General features: G+C 38.0%; 1 protein-coding gene across 1 annotated transcript; it reads right to left on the bottom strand.

The window, feature by feature from the left end:
• Nucleotides 1-7,986: 7,986 nt before the first annotated feature.
• On the bottom strand, nt 7,987-11,271 carry LOC127662722 (protein phosphatase 1 regulatory subunit 3C-B-like). The gene is made up of 2 exons (XM_052154012.1): nt 11,087-11,271; nt 7,987-10,276 (listed from the first exon to the last, which is right to left on the bottom strand). The coding sequence occupies exons 1-2, from the start codon at nt 11,098-11,100 to the stop codon at nt 9,331-9,333; spliced, it is 960 nt and encodes a 319-aa protein (XP_052009972.1). The 5' UTR covers nt 11,101-11,271; the 3' UTR covers nt 7,987-9,330.
• Between the last annotated feature and the right edge of the window lie 2,356 nt (nt 11,272-13,627).

The raw sequence follows: 13,627 nt of genomic DNA, 5'->3' as shown, positions 1-13,627 counted from the left end.
TTCTTCGCTTCAAGTTCAGAGGTATGCGAGGCTCTCAGAAGAGACCCCTTGTGTCACTACAATTGACACAACGTCAAGTGAGTGACAGAAGGGGAACTTCGGCACCCAAAGGGGCCACGTCAAATTCATGACCAGAGCCAACTTACATGAAAACTTTCCACTTGGTTACATATTGCTGAGACAGGATGAGGCACAGTAAATATTACACATATTTAGCTAACCCTTAGGTTGAAAAACATGGTTCACCCAAAAATGATACTGTTTCAAACTTTTGACTTTCTGTCTTCTGTGGAACACAAACAATGATATTTTTATGGATATATGATGTGAAAAAATCCATATAATGCAAGTCAATAGGGACCAAAACTTTCAAGCTCCAAAAAGGACATGAAGGCAGCATAGAGACAATCCATACTACTCGTGTGATTAAATCCATGTCTCCTGTAGCGATACAGTCACTTTTGGGAGAGAACAGACCACAATGTACACATGCTTAGCGCACGCCTCAAGATACACACACACACACACACACGATAAAGAGAGGGAGAGGGAGGGAGGGAGAGCGAGAGGGAGTGAGAGAGAGAGAGAGAGAGAGAGAGAGAGAGAGATTGAGCAATTTCTAGCCAAGGACATTTTTAGATCATACCATAAATATCTGGGGCAGATTTCCATGACTTTACCTGCATGGCCCTGAAATCCCTGTTTTAATATTTCCTGAAATTTCCACATTGACCATTACCTTTCTGAACTTTCATTCAAAATTCTATTCTATCCTCAGTAATGAGATAAATACATTTCTCTGTCTGAATTATCCATGTAGAAGCAAAGTAAAATATGGTTTAAAATACTGTAAAAATATATAACACTGATGTATAAACCTAAATTCTTTCACACACAGTTTCGGTCACTTTTAAACATTTTCAGTCACTGAAGTTTATTTAAGCAGTTGAAGCTTTCTGAATTTCAGGCCTTTTTCAGGGAAGGGCTGTGCTATTTTCACCATGTTATTTCCCATAGCTGAATTATCATCAGTCTGAGCCAATAAAGCCTAATAATAAGGCCACACAGCCTAACTGAAGAGGTTAATTTACAATTTTCTGTCATTTGTTTCATTTAATATTTAGTCCTTTCAGATGGAAAACATATATACATATAAATGATGAGATCCAAAGTGCATTTGAACAGCGGAAAAACACTTTCTCATGATGTTTCACATTCATACAATCTCCCCAATTTGGAATGCCCAATTCCCAATGCACTCTAAGTCCTTGTGGTGGTGTAGAGGCTCGCCTCAATCTGGGTGGTGGAGGATGAATCTCAGTTGCCTCCACGTCTGAGACCGTCAATCCGTGCATTTTATCACATGGCTTGTTGAGCGTGTTACCACGGAGGCATAGCACATGTGGAGGCTTCATGCTATTCTCTGCGGCATCCAAGCACAACTCACCACACGCCCCACCGAGAGCAAACTACATTATTGCGACCACAAGGAGGTTACCCCAGGTGACTCCACCCTCCCTATTAACTGTGCCAATTTGGTTGCTTAGGAGACCTTGCTGGAGTCACTCAGCACACCCTGGATTCAAACTTGTGACTCCAGGGGTCCAGGCCCCCCAACAATTGCATTCTTGAAAATAATTATTTATTGTTTTCCTGAAAAAATATCTAACAATCTGAATATGTTACAAATTACATTTTACAGCATGTATTCTGTAATCTGTAGTGGAATACAAAACGCAAAAGTAACCCTCCTAACCCTGCCTACAAATTATTTTATTTCTTTAGGAAGCACTCTCACACAATATTGTTGGTGACCCATGTCCTAAAGAGTATCAAAAATGTAATTCCAGCCAAATTATAAGACACTGGCATGTTATGTTCTCTATCTCTTTCTGATCTCACACAGTGCTACTTATGGGTTTGGTATATTTATAGCAGGTTATTTAACATTATAACGTCCTGTACCGTGAGCTTGATATTGGAATAACCAGAAGGTACTGCTGCTATCAACATGATGTTCCTCTTTTTACTGGTTTAGTAAATGATCACCAGCTGAAATTGGCATGAAGGAAGGTATTTTTGTACTGTGTGTTCAGTACATGTCCAGGCAGCGGATGTTAATATCAAGGGTCATCAGAGGTCTTTGCCAGAGTTTGGGATGCCAAATGTCTTTCTCTGTATCTTTGTTGAGGAGTTGTTTAAATGTTTGTGAATGATTTTAAAAAGCATCTGAAAATTTGAAATGTGGAAAATAGAGCATAAGCTCTCTGGATTCCCTGCATTACTTATTGAGTTGAGCAGGCCCTGAGCTAACATGGAATGTTTGGCTACTTCAAGTTAAACTCATTTTATGAATATAAAGAATGCTTTGTGTGTGAATACAAGCAAATAATTAAGTACAAGTTACAAGTAAATAAATTACGTTTTTGAATGGCAATTTACTCTGCATTAGCTTGACCACTATAAGTAGTGTGAGATCAGAAAGAGATAGAGAACATAACATGCCAAAATGTCTTATAATTTGGCTGGAATTACATATTAGATACTCTTTAGGACATGGGTCACCAACCATATTGTGAGAGAGTGCTTCCTAAAGAAATAAAATAATTTGTAGGCAGGGTTGAGAGGGTCCAACTACAGTTTCGCCTTCCAAAATGGTCAGAAATCTAGGGGTAACCATTGATGATGAGCTAAATTTCACAGACCACATCTCAAAGACGGCAAGATCATGTAGATTTACACTCTACAATATCAGAAAGATAAGATCCTTCCTCTCTGAACATGCCACACAACTGCTCGTTCAGTCACTTGTCATAGCTAGACTGGACTACTGTAACGCTCTCATTGCAGGCCTCCCTGCATGTGCAGTTAGACCTCTCCAAATGATCCAGAATGCAGCAGCACGTCTGGTCTTTAATGAACCTAAGAGAGCACATGTTACACCACTCTTTGTCTCTCTCCACTGGCTGCCGGTTGATGCATGTACTAAATTCAAGGCCCTGATGCTGGCATACAGAACAGTCACTGGGTCTGCTCCAGCATACCTAAAATCATTTATGCAGAACTACACGCCCACCAGAAGCCTGTGGTCGGCTAAGGAACGTCGCCTTGTCGTACAAAAACAAAGAGGCACCAAAACATTTTCCGGACTTTAAGTTTCATCATACCACATTGGTGGAATGACCTTCCCAACTCAATCCGTGAAGCTGGCTCACTCTCCATCTTCAAAAAACGGCTAAAAACACATCTTTTCCAAAAGCACTTAACCGGTCACTAAAAAAAATTAAAAAAAATAAAAAAATATTTACAATTCTTGTTGCACTTAAATCTGTTTTGTTTACTATTCTGATGATAGTGAAACTTTGTAGTATGGCACTTTTCGTACCACTGTCTAATGATTCGCTTATGTTTTCCTCTTTTGTAAGTCGCTTTGGATAAAAGCGTCTGCCAAATGAATAAATGTAAATGTAAATTACAGACATCTATTAGTATTATTAGGTTGATTTTCCCGAAATATGTAGACAATGTTCCTCTAAGGGGCTTTCAAAACATTGCTCTGCTTTTTATAGCATCCAGACCAGTGCAACACAGCAATATTGGCTCAACCTATGCCATGAGTTTGGAGGTGAACTATCTCTTTACCTGACCAGTGGCAGATGGGGGGAGTGTTCAGGAAACCAGTTTGAAACCAGTCACTGTTTTTGCAAGTCCTTCATCTAGGTCCTCGGATATCTCTGCATTGGGGTCATTGACAAATTAGGTTGCCTGAGGTAATAAAAAATATAAATCTTTTAAAAATCTAGTTTAATTACACGTCAAGTTTTCAAAAACATTTATTGCATTTTCTAAAAAAAAAAAAAAAAATGGAATGACTTAAAACAATTGCATGTGTTGTTACCATCAAGTAAAAGGCTCCTAGCAACTGGAAGAAAGTGTGTAGGCAACTTAAATGCACTTTAGAATGGAATGGACGTGGCAGTGAAATCTTATTTGTGAACCTTCAAGGACAAAAATTGAAAAGCATCATGCAGGGGACATTCCCTGATAAGGCATTATACATTCCCCTGACCTACTTTTTCAGATTAACATTTTTATTGTTGATTCTCAAACACAAAACAAAGCAAAATATGCATGCACAAAGTCAACCACCCTCCCAGTCCCTAACCCCCAACAAACATTCCAGAGGTCCAAGCCTGAGTATACACATATAAACACAAAGGAAGAAAAAAAAGGGGGTGGGGGGATTTCTATCCACATGGCCTTCACCGAGAGCCTTCCAGAAAGGTCTTAAATTTGTCCCATTTCTTACCATATGCATCTAATCTGTCAAGCTGTTTGTATGACATCTTTTCGAATTCCACCACCCTGCCCAATTCAGTGTACCATTCTTGAAATGATGGAGCACCAATTGACTTCCATCCTCTAAGAATTATTTGTTTGCCAATCATTACGAGAGAGAGGGATGCACGTGGCCTTTTTGCATGTGCATCTGGGTTTGTTTGTGTTTTTTTTAAGCTACGTTTCTGATTAAACTTTATACTGGTTGTTCCTGCCTCCTACTTGCCCATTGATGAACTGTTACAGTGGTGCCGAAACCCGGGAGGGAGCAGAGATGAGCTGTCGCAGAGTCCTCGCCGCTGACATCCACCTGTGGAGCACCCGCTGCCTTCTGCCTGGGGACAGAGGGATTGCTGCCGAGAGCTGGAGGAACCAAGGCCGTCTGCCGAGAAGGGGAGGAGTGGTTAGTGGTTTTGGTTAGTCAGACCGGTGGCGCACCTGGTCTGAATCAGGCGTGGGAGGAGGAGGGCATGGCCGGGCCGTGATGGAGCACGGCCAGCGCTGAATCAGCTGATCAGCGGGAGAGTGAGATAAGGGGCGGCTGGAAGTGCCCGTTCAAGAGAGAGAGACAAACGTGGCAGCGTTACATGTGTGTCTGTGTTTGTTTATGTTTTATGTTACGTCTCTGATTAAACTTTATGTGGACTGTTCAGCCGGTTTCCGCCTCCTTCTTGCCCGTCGATGAAATGTTACATATACATAGTCTGGGATTACATTTTTATATCTAACACCTCACAGATAAAATTCTGGAATCTTAACCAGAATTCTTGAATCTTAGCACAGAACCACAGAGCATGGGATGTGGCTCCATTCTGCAACTGAAATCGCTAGCAGGTAGGTGTAGCTTTGAAACCAAGCCTAAACAATCTAGAGGGAGTCCAGTATAACCAATGCAAAATCTTTAAGTGAATAAGGCGTACACTTAAATTTCCAAATACTTTCCCACTCCCCATTCTCCAATACCATGTTCAAATCTCTTTCCTATAAACACTTAAGAGCTGTTAAGGCCCCATTACAAAGACTCTGAATCAATAATCAATAATACACTGATGCTTCATGCCCCTTTCCAAAGGCTGGGAGTACCATACAAAGAGTGTCTGCAGATTTAGGAGGTTGTGTACTACCACCAAAAGTAGTACAACTGTAAATACCTGAAAAATTGACACCTAGAAATCCTAAATTGATGTGTTATATTTTCAAGTTACTTCAAAGCTCCGCTTTCATAAAGATCACCAAGTGTAGCAACACTCCACTCCATCCATTCTTTCCAGCAAAAGGGGGACTTGTTAATACATAATTTACAGTTCAGCCATGTGTTTGAGGAAACATTTAGGTAAGTATTAAAATGTAACATACGGGAAACCTTTGTCCATACTGAATGTAAGTGTGAAATAATGGGATGCATCTTTACTTCTCTAGTCAATTTAATAGAAAAACTGCAATGGTGAAATTTGAGCATATTGTTCCAGAGAGGGGCTCTCTCAGGTGAAAGATACCAATGTGTCTAAGATTAAAAGCATTGTAATTAAACAATATTTTGGGGAGGCCTAAACCTCCTTTGTCAATTGGTCTATGTAACTTACTGAAATGTAAACGAGGTCGTTTACCATTCCAAACAAAAAACGTAGATATTCTATCATATTGTTTAAAATAAGTAAGAGGAACTTCTAGAGGAAGATACTGCAGTAAATATTTGAATTTGGGATACAATTCATTTTTATAACAATGACCTTCCCAGCCATTGCCAAATGTCGTGAAGCCCACCTATTTACATCACACGAGAACTTTTTCATTAATAGGTCAAAATTAGCTCTAACTAAATCTCTCAGATTTGCCTTGAAAAAAAGGCCTAAATGCCTTGCTTTGGCAATTGAAAGGCACCAGGTTGGAAAGTTGTGGTAGGGCAATATGTTGTAAGAGCAAGAGCTTCCGATTTAGACCAAATGACCCTGTATCCTGAACATTTGGATAAAGAATTAATAATTTTCTGGAGTCAATTCATAAATCAATTGGGGTAGGAAACAAATAATAATATATCATCTGTTCTCACCGGTTAATATTGTTTAAAGGGATAATTGTAACAAAGTTTAAGCGGAGCTCACATCTAAGCAACCAAATCATGCATAGCGTCACATGATTCAGCAATCCTTTTGTTAGATTCACCTGCATGTTGGGGTTGGCAATCAGGAAAAAAATTACAAATGGTTATTACCAACCAATGAAAACACTTATCTCTAATTTCAATTTCTCACTAATCACACTTTTCCAGGTGTACTCAAAAATGGATTAACACAACATTCATTTAATTAAGGTTTTTGGTGATTTATATGAGGGACATACACTTATAAGACATTCAAGCAGCTGAGGACAAAGTTCCCACATCACAAAACACTTTTTTAAGTATTTCCAGGTGTGGCATTACATTACTACACAACAATGTGGTCACTTATTGCTTCTGTCTTCTCTTACAATAAACAAAGAAATAAGAGGAAAAAAGGTCCCAAAAACCTTGTATCACAAATATATACAAACTTAATTTTTGTTTGTTTGTTTGTTTGTTTGTTTTTTGGTGAGGCTACACCCATTTCTAAATATAGATGGGGAAAAAGACTTGGAGTGTGTTTTTAATCTGTTGATACGCAATTCCCCCGCACGTGGTAGTGACGTCACTCTGCTTACTTTTAATATATAATTTACCATCTATAAATGTAATTAATGTTAACAAATTATACATCTTATTAAAGGTCTAAGGGTTCAACATTGATATCCGATATCGGTTTCACAATAGCAATGCTCCAGAAACAGCAATTTAGTTATTTGTGCCAGGATTACAAATGAAAACATGCAATATCAAAACGGGACATCATAACTTTATGTAAACGTGATCGCCAGATGAATCAAGTTTGCCACACTTGGGTCAATTGTCTATGACAAGCGTTCATTGAAAAACATCCAATAGCACTTTTTGTCCATAAAAGCGATAAATCTGAGAAATATTGATATATTCTCCATTGTTTACATGAGATCTCGCCTGAAAGATTTACCATTAGTCATCGTTCTTCAACAAATTATGCAGTCTGAGCAGCATTCATGTTGTAAAACTGTATATTATCTTATATATTAGAGTCTCGTAAGCAAAATGAGCCTGTCTCCAAAGTATATTTTTAAAAATGCAGCGTAGTTTCATTCATAATAGCAAAGCAGTGCAGTCAGATTTTGTGTTGCCTTGAAAGGCGGAGCCTTAATTTTACTCAGTACGCTTCCAGCGATTATCTGAGAAAAAAGCTGGCAGGAACCTCATTTTTTGTTAGATCATCTTCAAATTTGAAACATAACATTGTATTTCTCCATTGTATTTTATTATTGTTTTTTTTTTTAGATTATAAAAACATTTTCAGCAAAAAATATTTCCACTACTATAAATTCAGCTTTTTAAGTTCAGGTATGTCATTTTCATGGTTTGTGCTCAAAAAGGGGGTGCGTATCAACAGGTTTTAAACAAGATGTCTGGGAATATATTTGTGAGAATGCTGAATATTTTTCATATAACAGACACAGTAGACATATTAATTCAAGGGAAGGGCAAGAAAGGGTGGCTTGGAAAAGATTGGTAATAAATGATATGACAAAATAATAATAACAAATATTTTTACTTTACAAACAGTCTTGAGAGTCAAAAGAGTTTTTTTAAATAATGGTTCATCATCATTGAACCATTATTTAGCTTTGGTATAAACCTACAATGGTGAGTGTACTTCCTAGTACCTGATTAAGCAATTGTCATCAATACAAACTGTTTCTGTTCCTTTGGTAAGAAAGCATCTGCCAGGAACATAAATGTAACGTCTATTATAAAATGGGCAAGCCAAAAGAGCTCTCTCTGACCTGGGAAACACTCTTTCTCTTTCACACACTCAAGCAGGCCCCCATTTTATTTAAATAGTGTAATAATCTGACAATGTGTGTTTTTTATTAATTTTATTTAAGAACAATCACCCAGACATCCATTCTTTCTTTAATAAAATACAATCATTCTCATCTTTACAGCTAAATCGGACATACCATCACTACACATTCCACTCAGTCTTACTGAAATGCACTTAAACATGAAAACATAAGACAAATTCACTGTACGCAGACATTTAGTCAGCAGAGTCCTAAGGCACATCATTTTTGAGGCTATTACAAGGCCATTTGTGCAGCTTATTACATTCACCTCTTTAGCACACACTTTTACATTTCCAGCACATCCTGTACAAACATGAGTAAGAAAGAGACACATAGCCACAGATACACATCTTTGCATATTTTTACTGAAAGCTTGATAAACAAAAGTTTCTAAACCTTTTAATTCTGAAATATTCAAGGAAAATATGCATATTAAATATGTTAAAAATTAATATTTATTTTTTCCCCCCAATTCCTTCTAAAATGTTTAACCAGGTGAAGTTTACCCCTTCAATATGAAGGATAATCTCCCTGGTTGTACATCTAATGTTTATTCCTTCCGGTCTTAGAAATACATTTCAAATCATGGCTTGATTTATACTTGGCTTGGTTTCCTTGGTTTCATTTTTTACAAGGCACAGTCTGCAGATTGTGTGTGACACAATGGTAGCACTTTTAAAAAGACTATACTTAAGACAAAGGCACATTTTATACAATAAGTTTAGACCTCCAAGTGGTCTGATTCACAGAAGTGTCTACCTCCAGCAGGAAAGGGGTCATCAAGTTTTACTTTAACAAAATAATTAAACATCTTTATACTGCACTGCAGCCAACATTTTCTACTTCAAAGAAACAAGGGCTACTCCTGGTGTCTATTCCACTGCTTCTGTTCCATCTTTAGTATGTTTCCAAATATCTGATCTACTTAAATATATCTAAGACAACAGATAAATGATTTATGTAGTTATACTGCAATACCGAGAGGCATATAATGTTGCTAAAATTTTTAGATATATTTGGAACTGTTAATTATGTCAGCACACATCACCAGTATGGGCCACCAGTCTGAATGTGCCCCCAACTCTGAAACTTTGGAAAAATGCCATTGCTGAAGGTACTTTCAAATGTATTAATGCCCTTGTCTGCTTTCCTGCCTAACTTTCTGGGTTCTGGTTTCTTTGACTGTGTTGATGAGTTCAGTTTATGGTTTTGTTGCCAAGATGTTGAAACCAGTCTATAATTTCTGCCATCATTGTTGTCCCAGTAAGTCTGCTCTCCAGTTTTATAGCTAATGCAAAATTCGACCTTATTCTGAGGGGGCACGTACCCAGGCAATTCGATTGCAAAGGAGAATGTGTCTGTATCCTGACAACCACAAACATTATTCAAAAAGGTGCATTCTACATCCTGGTAGCTCTTCCAGGTGTCGAAGGTGATCCGTACATGGACAGACTTCTCATAGGCCAGGTTACGCACTTTGATCGTGCCAGTGAGGGCACGCTCCTGCAGGGTACAGTTCTCCAAGCAAACCGAGTTCTTCAGCAGCCAACTCCGGAAGTCCAGGTAGTCTACTGCAGGCTGAGGAAAATCAAGAATTCTGCTCTGAACCGAATTTATGTGGAGAGTGGCTGTGACCTCTAGATCTTCCAGGTCAAACTGCAGTTGGGATGTAGCGGGTTCTCTGTTATCAAAAGGAGAGAAGACATGCACTGCCGTTAATGACATGCCCTTGGAGTCGGCAAACACAACCTTTTTCTTGGCTTTGGATTTTGGACTCTGCCAGCCCAGGCAGGTGGGCTCTAGGTGGGCTCTGGAGCTCAGGCAGGGCCGGAGGGGTTTGTAGCGGCAATTGACCAGGTTGCGAGTCCTGAACTCTTCATAAGAGCTCAGGAAGCTGTGCAGGGGGGGCGAATGGGTGATATACAGCTGCACAGCTACGTCCACGGGCATAACTGGACCTGGCATTGGGGGACTGAGGATATGAAGAACTCTAAACACAAACACACAAAGGACAACAAAAATTAGTACAATATCCTTAAGGTTTGCTAGAACATTTCTGCATTCAGATTTATATCTTTTCTCTAAATCTATAATGTTGTTTCCCTTAATTTTTTTATTTATTTTTTTTTTAACTCTGGGATCTTATATACTTCTCCAAGCTATTTTTTTCTCTCCAACTAATTTCTGTTTTGTTTTTTCTCTTTACTTTTCCACTATGTTCGAGTTGTAGTTGTTAAATTGTAGATTCACATGGGGAAAGAAGCACTTAAACAATCAATAAGAATATAATATTTTTTAATAAGATTAAGATATTTGTATATACTTTCTATTTATAGAGCAATTTCTCTAAATCTATAATGTTGTTTTCCTTATTTTCTTTTTCTTTCTACTTAACTCTTTAATTATACTTACTCAAACTATACTTTTCTCTAATTCCTCATATCATGTCTGTTTTGTTTTCTCTCTTTCCCTCTCCACTGTGCTTTAATTAGATTATTATTAATAAATGCAAAATAATAAAAAAAGTATTATGACATGAACCAATAAGACATAACAATAAATTAAAATCGTGTATATTTTAAGTGTTGTACGTAAATTAGTTTTGCACAATTATATGTCAATTAATTTGGAAAACAACGTTTTAGTTTTTTGTCGATTTTACTTTGCTTTTGTTATGCGTATTTATTACGTTTAATATTTATCAATTCTTCAACAGCAAATGAAAGAAAACTCTGGTACAAATGCAGACATGATACATTATTACAATACTGATTCAAATAAGCAGTTTTTTTTTTCTTACCTTGCGGAACTCATGGAGCAAATATTTACTTTAAAGTGCTCTTTAAAACTTTTGAACAAAGCACATTGTAGGCGACAGGATTCGTAAGCAATTCCAGAGCGCGTGTTTTCGTGCAGAATGCGATATTTTAGGCTTCACCCAGCTTCTTCCGCCTGTCTGCCTTGCTCTGCCGACACGCCCATTCAGCGCTGCGCTGCTGTCCTCAAACAGACAGCGCGACTCCTTTAATAAAGCTTCGTACTGCTTATTTGCATATTCTATACACCAGCTACAGCCAGCCAGTAAAAGAGCCGCAAGTTTTTGTCTCGACCAATCAGCATCGAAAAAGATTTTGGACTCTGGCCAATCCAATCTTTTTAGCTGATGTTCTGGAATGGTTTCGTGCGACAGTTCAAATACTTTCGGCGTGAGAGTAAATATGGACCCCTGCCGATGCAAATATTGTAAATTCAGTAGTATATGGCGCAGTTTATATAAATCCTCTGAATGTGGTTATTTGCTCTTTGGATGTAGGTCAAGGTGAAAGTTAATGTTTATTTTCTGGATGTTGTAATAAACCATGAACCTACATTTCTGAAAATGACACAATATAAAACACAAACGTATACATAACCATCAGTGTCTGAGAGTGTTTACAATGGTCCAAAGATCTAGAGGGCCCTTTTTGGCCCCATCAAATACATGACCCCGGCGCATGTTAGAGCAATCCAATCTTACTTGCCCTTTAACTGCAGGTCATCAAATACATGCCAAAGTCCTTATTTCATGCATGTTACAACATTACAAGTTTGTAAACAGTAAATAAATAAAAAACTCTCATTTTTCTCTCTCCTCCTGTCTGTCTGTATCTTATGCCTGTCTGTCAGGTGTATTGCAAAACCTGTATGCCACATACTGATTTTTAATGCATGATTTTATCAACACCTTTACTGATCAGTATCCGATTAACTGATGAAACACTCTGACTGAATGATGTGCTTGGCCAGATGTCCAGCTCAACGATCAATGCATTGGCACCTTTCTGCTTGTTGTGCAAATGTGGGGCTGTTTCGAGATTAACGATGTCACAATGTGTGTTATCAGCCCACTGGGACACCTGGACCTGCCATGGGTTCATGCATGTGCACTTAACTCTCTCTCTCTCTCTCTCTCTCTCTCTCTCTCTCTCTCTCTCTCTCTCTCTCTCTCTCTCTCTCTCTCTCACTCACTCACACACACACACACACACACACATACAAAATGAGAAAATCCATTTATCTGATAATAAGTTATGCACTTTAAAAGTGACTAAGACAGTCTCTACGCAGTGTTGTTGTGGTGGTCTATTGTGCCCCCTAAATCACAGAACAATAATGTATTGCCATCAAGTAAAAAAGGCAAACAAATATTAAGTCCAAACAAAAACATGTTAATTTAAAGAGCGAAAAGGATCTTAATTGCACTGTTTAATTTGAACATATAGGCATTTTCTGGGTTCATTTGTGGTAGCAAAACATCTGCAAGGATTAAAACTGACTGCATCCCTTAACATTGTAGCTTTTGTGGCCTAAGAAGATGATTATAGCCTTGCAATTGCATAATAAACCCTGTGTCGTGCTGCCAAGGCCCACTATGGAACACAAGCCTGGAATAAAATGGATGATTGGCTAAGTTACAAAATTGGAATGCCTTACAGTGCAAGTTGTCAAATGGAATATACAATTACATTGTGGTGAAGAGAGGCCTCTAGTGGACACAATAAACACAATTAATCTATACATTTTCCATCGAAATGGTAAACAAAGATGTGCCTATGACTGGATTATTATTATTATTATTTTTTTTTTTTTTTACAAAAATAGTCAAATTTAATTTTCGATTTATGTTTCTCTCTCTCTCTCTCTCTCTCTCTCTCTCTCTCTCTCTCTCTCTCTCTCTCTCTCTCTCTCTCTCTCTCTCTCTCTCTTTTAATGAAATGGGTGAGTTGGACCAGAAAGTGGAGGAAAAGATTTCAACACATGCCAAGCATACATGAGAACTCCTTCAAATCTACTGGAAAAGCATCACCAGGTGGAGTGTGCAAAGGCTGTTTTCTTTGATAAATCTACAATATAAGTTTGTTCATATGATATTGATATACATTTTTTTGTGCTATATCATAGTTTTAATGGCTTTGATTCTAAAATGAAAATGTGTAGGCCCTATGTGTCTTATAATAGTCCTCTTTACATAGCAGTCATTTTGTATTCCACTGAAACATGACAGCCCAGCACACAATTTTCAAGGCAAATGAAGATCAGCCAGAAAACAGTAGTGTAATACAATGTAATGCTTAAAGCAGTCACAGTTTCATGTCTATTTCAACACCCCACAAGTACAGGGTATTTTGTGAGAGCACCTTACATAGAAGCCAGATTTCCAAACACATGATCTAAATCAGCCAATTAGAGAGCCAAATGCTCTCCTGACCACCTAGGTTCAGGTCATTGGGGAATCAGTGCACCATGCCAACCAGATGTCTAAAAAAAACCTTGCAAAAAATTTATTTGGCATGTCACAACT

The sequence above is a fragment of the Xyrauchen texanus genome, chromosome 22, assembly GCF_025860055.1.
Source record: "Xyrauchen texanus isolate HMW12.3.18 chromosome 22, RBS_HiC_50CHRs, whole genome shotgun sequence".
Taxonomy (NCBI): Eukaryota; Metazoa; Chordata; class Actinopteri; order Cypriniformes; family Catostomidae; genus Xyrauchen; species Xyrauchen texanus.
The sequence above is the reverse complement of the archived record's forward strand: the minus strand, read 5'-3'. Positions and strand labels throughout refer to the sequence as shown.